The sequence below is a fragment of the Penaeus vannamei genome, chromosome 23 (genome assembly GCF_042767895.1).
Source record: "Penaeus vannamei isolate JL-2024 chromosome 23, ASM4276789v1, whole genome shotgun sequence".
Lineage (NCBI taxonomy): Eukaryota > Metazoa > Arthropoda > Malacostraca > Decapoda > Penaeidae > Penaeus > Penaeus vannamei.
The window spans coordinates 5,905,064-5,910,063 of record NC_091571.1 but is presented as its reverse complement, the minus strand read 5'-3'; the positions used below and the strand labels follow the sequence as shown (position 1 = coordinate 5,910,063).

General features: G+C 40.1%; 2 protein-coding genes across 2 annotated transcripts in view; both read right to left on the bottom strand.

Moving 5' to 3' along the window:
- LOC113826130 (arrestin homolog) overlaps window positions 1-1,592 on the bottom strand; it is a 1,632-nt gene extending 40 nt beyond the window's left edge. The window contains exons 1-3 of the mRNA XM_027379007.2: window positions 1,478-1,592; window positions 1,014-1,369; window positions 1-847 (exon numbers count right to left, since the gene is read on the bottom strand). The exon at window positions 1-847 is cut by the window's left edge and continues 40 nt beyond it. Coding sequence (XP_027234808.2) covers window positions 101-847; window positions 1,014-1,369; window positions 1,478-1,520 — 1,146 coding nt within the window. The 5' untranslated portion in view covers window positions 1,521-1,592 and the 3' untranslated portion in view covers window positions 1-100. The remainder of the gene's footprint in view (window positions 848-1,013; window positions 1,370-1,477) is intronic.
- A 2,710-nt stretch (window positions 1,593-4,302) lies between these two features.
- Window positions 4,303-5,000, bottom strand: part of LOC113826126 (arrestin homolog) — a 1,549-nt gene continuing 851 nt past the window's right edge. Inside the window, exon 3 of the mRNA XM_027379005.2 lies at window positions 4,303-5,000. This exon is cut by the window's right edge and continues 140 nt beyond it. Coding sequence (XP_027234806.2) covers window positions 4,394-5,000 — 607 coding nt within the window. The 3' untranslated portion in view covers window positions 4,303-4,393.

The following is a 5,000-nucleotide window of genomic DNA, read 5'->3' as shown; positions in this document are numbered from 1 at the left end:
TTCTAACTGCAATTTCCCTTCCGATTAAACTGGTGCTTGAAAGTCCAATTAGATAATAATGATTGGCTGATCCCCGAGCATCCTGTAGTTCCTGCTTGACTTAGTCCTCAGCAATGGACTGACCACGGCGCAAGTTAGTGAATTCCTCCATTTCGATATCGGCAGACTGAGTCTTGCGCAGTGGAGCCTTGACGGAGGCAGGGTCGGGGTGCACCAGCTTGAAGGGAAGGTCGGCAGTCAGGTCGCCGGCAATGGCGCCGCAGTTGAGCTTGACGCGGACAGAATACGACACGATGATGCCCAAGGCGTCGTTGACGTTCTTACCTTCTGCCACCAAGGTAGACGATGCCAAGTTGGCGTCCTGGTCCTTGACTTGACCGTCGAGGGCGATGCCGAAGCGTCGCTTGTTGACGGAGGCAACAGGGTTGAGGGAGAAGGTCTTGGTGAGGTTGCATCCTGGGGTGATGGGACATCCTTCGCGAGACTCGAGTGAAGCCACAACTCGGCTGAAGTGAGTGTTGGTCATGGTGACCTCCACGTGCTGCACAACCTCAGCCTTCATGTTCTTCACGGTCTTCTTGGACACGTTGTTGACGGAAAGCGTTGCCTCGATGGGCTGTCCATGGAAGTAGACATCCTGAGGCAGAGTGACCTCGAGGTTGAGCCTTCCTGGGGAAAGAGTGAAGCCCTTGCTGACCAGGGTCTGTGGCTGACGGTTGCTGGATCCAGGGCAGGCGTACTGGACCTTTCGGACAGCAAAGCCGACGGAGTTCCGCTTGTGAGGACGTTCCTCCTTGCGGTCAGCAACGTATAGCCTGAGATCGTAGATCACACCAAGAGGCTGGGTCTGTTTCAAAGAAATGGGAAACCCGGTAATCATATAATTACTACATTTTTTTTCTGTAAGTAATCATTAGCTATAGAGCAGTTTGAGTAGTTGCTGATATTTTGAAATTTTTGCTAATATTAGAAGGATCTTTGGAAAGCATGCAAGTAAAGGACAGAATACGTACAGAACCCTCACTCCCGCCGTCGAGGGAGACGGAACAGGGGGCGTTCTCCGGAAGGTTGACGCTGATGGGGTAGGCGTTGGCACCCAGCTTCTTGATGAGTCGTTCTTGGGCGTCGGTCATTTGGACGTCTCCAGCATGGGGAGCGACCTCGGTGTTGACGAGCTCGAGCTCCTTGCTGAAGTGAAGTCCCATGACCTCATCCTCCTCGCGGCCGTAGCGGTAGGTGACCGCCACGCGCGCGAAGACCCTCCTTCCACGCAGGTAGTCATGGTCCACGACAACCACACCGTCCACGGGGGAGGTGTGGCTGACGTGGTCCACGAAGTCCCGCCGACTTAGATACGCGGTGACCTTACCTGGGGAAAAGAAACAGGATCATTGTTCCATTGTCACATTTGTTATAGACATTTACAAAGCTGCTTGTCACTGTATATACAAAAAGACATGAGTGGCATTAGTATTACCATTAGGTGAAGTCTTTTTGAAGACCTTAACAGCGTTGACCATTAAAATGGTTGTTGGTAGACTCGGAGGAGTGTGTGAAGTCCCGAAGGCTGTCGGAGAGAAGCTGATGCCGAGCAGCGTCGGAGGTCGGTTCTTATACGGCCATGCAGGCGTAATGGGATTAGTAGTAGTCATACACTTCCTGGGACTTGAACGTTTTTTCTTTTGTATTTTTTTACCATGACATTCTTCTTAAATAAAAGAAATGCTTCATTATTACGCATGCAACCTGAATTATTAAATTTTCATTGATACGAAAGGTCATCACTTAGCCATCCGGCATAATTAGAAAGTGGTACATTATATCTCGGACAACACAGACGAATGGATAACATCAAAACTCTTTTCAGTATTTCAGATACCGAAACAGATGGGACAGTTCCTTGATAACCAAGGCCAAATCCTTGATTTTATGCCCTATATACTCACGTATAAGGCCTAATACTGAGGAATATTATGAGAAAGGAAAATACTTTGAATATGTAAACACAGAAGAAACGTGAAATAAGCACTTTATTCGATTTAAATATAAATTTCAAAATCCCTTTCTCATTTTCCTCTCTGATTAGATCCCTTCCCGCCCCTTCTCTAAATGCCAGGGGCCACCACCCATCCTACCCCCTCTCCATGTCACTGAAGTGGGGTCATCTTCATAGACTGCCACAGGAGAGAAATATAGTGTATCCTTATCACAACCTTCTGATAAGAATGAGCATAAGTTTTCCGCAGAATTAGTGAGTTTAGAATTTTAAGGATGAAGTTTGCGGTATATATATTTTTACTCTGAAGTTAATCTGAATTATTTTACGGCAAATAATAAGCTTTGATATTTGATAACTGATACTGAGGTACGTAGATTGATATTCTTTTTTAACGATAGTCACACACGTCATAGGTATAGCTTTCTACAGAGATTTAAACCAGTCAGAGAAAGGAAAATTCAATTCTGTAGATTTAAGACAAATATATTAATTCATTACATTTTGGACAATATACACAGAAATATACTTCGTACATGTGATATATATATGAATATATACCACATTTGAATATTTTCAATGCATAGATGCATACAGATATAGATTTAGCCACCATTAACTAATTACATATATGCATATATATATATACATATATATATATATATATATATATATATATATATATATATATATATATATATAATATTTGTGTATATATAAGTATATATATATATATATATATATATATATATATATATATATATATATCATATTTGCATATATATATATGTATATGCATATATATATACTTATATATAAGTGTGTGTGAGTCTATATGTGTATATATATATATACAAATATATAAATTTAAGTATAAAATATGTTTTTCATTCATGGTAAGTTAACCATTGCAGATGCATTTCTTCGATGTATTATGGAGGAATTATCTAATGATTTGGATAACAGCTTGCACACAAAAATGTTGGTAATACGAGTACACAGAGTGTGTATTAATAAAAAAAAAACTACATTAATCTGCATATATATCTTGTACTTTTATGAATCAAGATTTGTATTTTTCTTACATCACCTTGAAACAAACACCATTGAAAATATATGAACAGAACGAAACGTTAAGCCAGGAGTTAATAATCAAACGGTAAAATAATTAAATCATGTATCTATTAAAAAGAAAAAAAAAGTTATTTCGAATTTTATAAACGACGCGTTTCAAAAAAAACATGTTTACTCCGTGAAAAAAGGTGAATGAACGTAATTGTAGGACAAAGAACGTACCTAACATGCTTGCAGGACTGAGAAATGAATAATAATACAAGGTTATTCAAGCACTAACTTCATTAGGAGATACAGTGCATAACAGTGCTGTTCAAATTGTTGTATTCAGTGTATAAAGAATGAATGAAAATACAAACGTAATGAAAGAATACTCTAACTTCGTAGTGTACGCACTCGTCTAATGCGAATGCGTTCAAGGAGATTGAGAGATACATTGTATACAAAAGTTTATTGAAAAAAATGTGCATTGTATTTTCCTGCGGGAAAACGTCAGTGTCTGCCAAAATGCTGTGCACATCATGGAAAAGAGTTGTATCGTTATGTTGAATTAATATTTTTTGCCAGGCAGTTTCAATGTGGTGTGAAAATTATTTCACAAAAGCGGAAATGTATTTATGTTTCGTATATATTTCCACGATTATGTACCCGTCACATGCATACATAAATATGTATACAGACACGGGTGCGTATATGGATCTATATGTATTCATCTATCCATATCCATCTATCTATATATTCATATACATATATTCAGTACACACAGACACACACTTATATCTGTGTGCATATATATATATATATATATATATATATATATATATATATATATATATATATGTATATATATATATATATATATATATATATATATATATATATATATATATATATATATATATATATATACGTACATACACAAACACTCGTGGATATACGTACATATGTATGTTTACATATTATCATGTATTTCCATATATATATACATAAGTATACATATACACAAGCATGTATTTGCGTATATGCTTATATTAAACTTTTATTAATGAGCAAGGTGCGAGATACATCACACATTTATTTAGAATTTTATTGCAGTTTCAATAGAAAATGGGACTATCACAGTCCAAGAAAATATAGATACTCAAGAAATGATGGCATTTTTTAACTTATATTGGTATGTTTAATATTTACTTAACAACATCAACATTTAAAACATAATTGCGCGGTAACTGCAATTTCCCTTCCGATTAAACTGGTGCTTGAAAGTCGAATTCGATGAAAATTATTGGCTGATCCCCGAGCATCCTGCAGTTCCTGCTTGACTTAGTCCTCAGCAATGGACTGACCACGGCGCAAGTTTGTGAATTCCTCCACTTCGATATCGGCAGACTGAGTCTTGCGCAGTGGAGCCTTGACGGAGGCAGGGTCGGGGTGCACCAGCTTGAAGGGAAGGTCGGCAGTCAGGTCGCCGGCAATGGCGCCGCAGTTGAGCTTGACGCGGACAGAATACGACACGATGATGCCCAAGGCGTCGTTGACGTTCTTACCTTCTGCCACCAAGGTAGACGATGCCAAGTTGGCGTCCTGGTCCTTGACTTGACCGTCGAGGGCGATGCCGAAGCGTCGCTTGTTGACGGAGGCAACAGGGTTGAGGGAGAAGGTCTTGGTGAGGTTGCATCCTGGGGTGATGGGACATCCTTCGCGAGACTCGAGTGAAGCCACAACTCGGCTGAAGTGAGTGTTGGTCATGGTGACCTCCACGTGCTGCACAACCTCAGCCTTCATGTTCTTCACGGTCTTCTTGGACACGTTGTTGACGGAAAGCGTTGCTTCGATGGGCTGTCCATGGAAGTAGACATCCTGAGGCAGAGTGACCTCGAGGTTGAGCCTTCCTGGGGAAAGAGTGAAGCTCTTGCTGACCAGGGTCTGT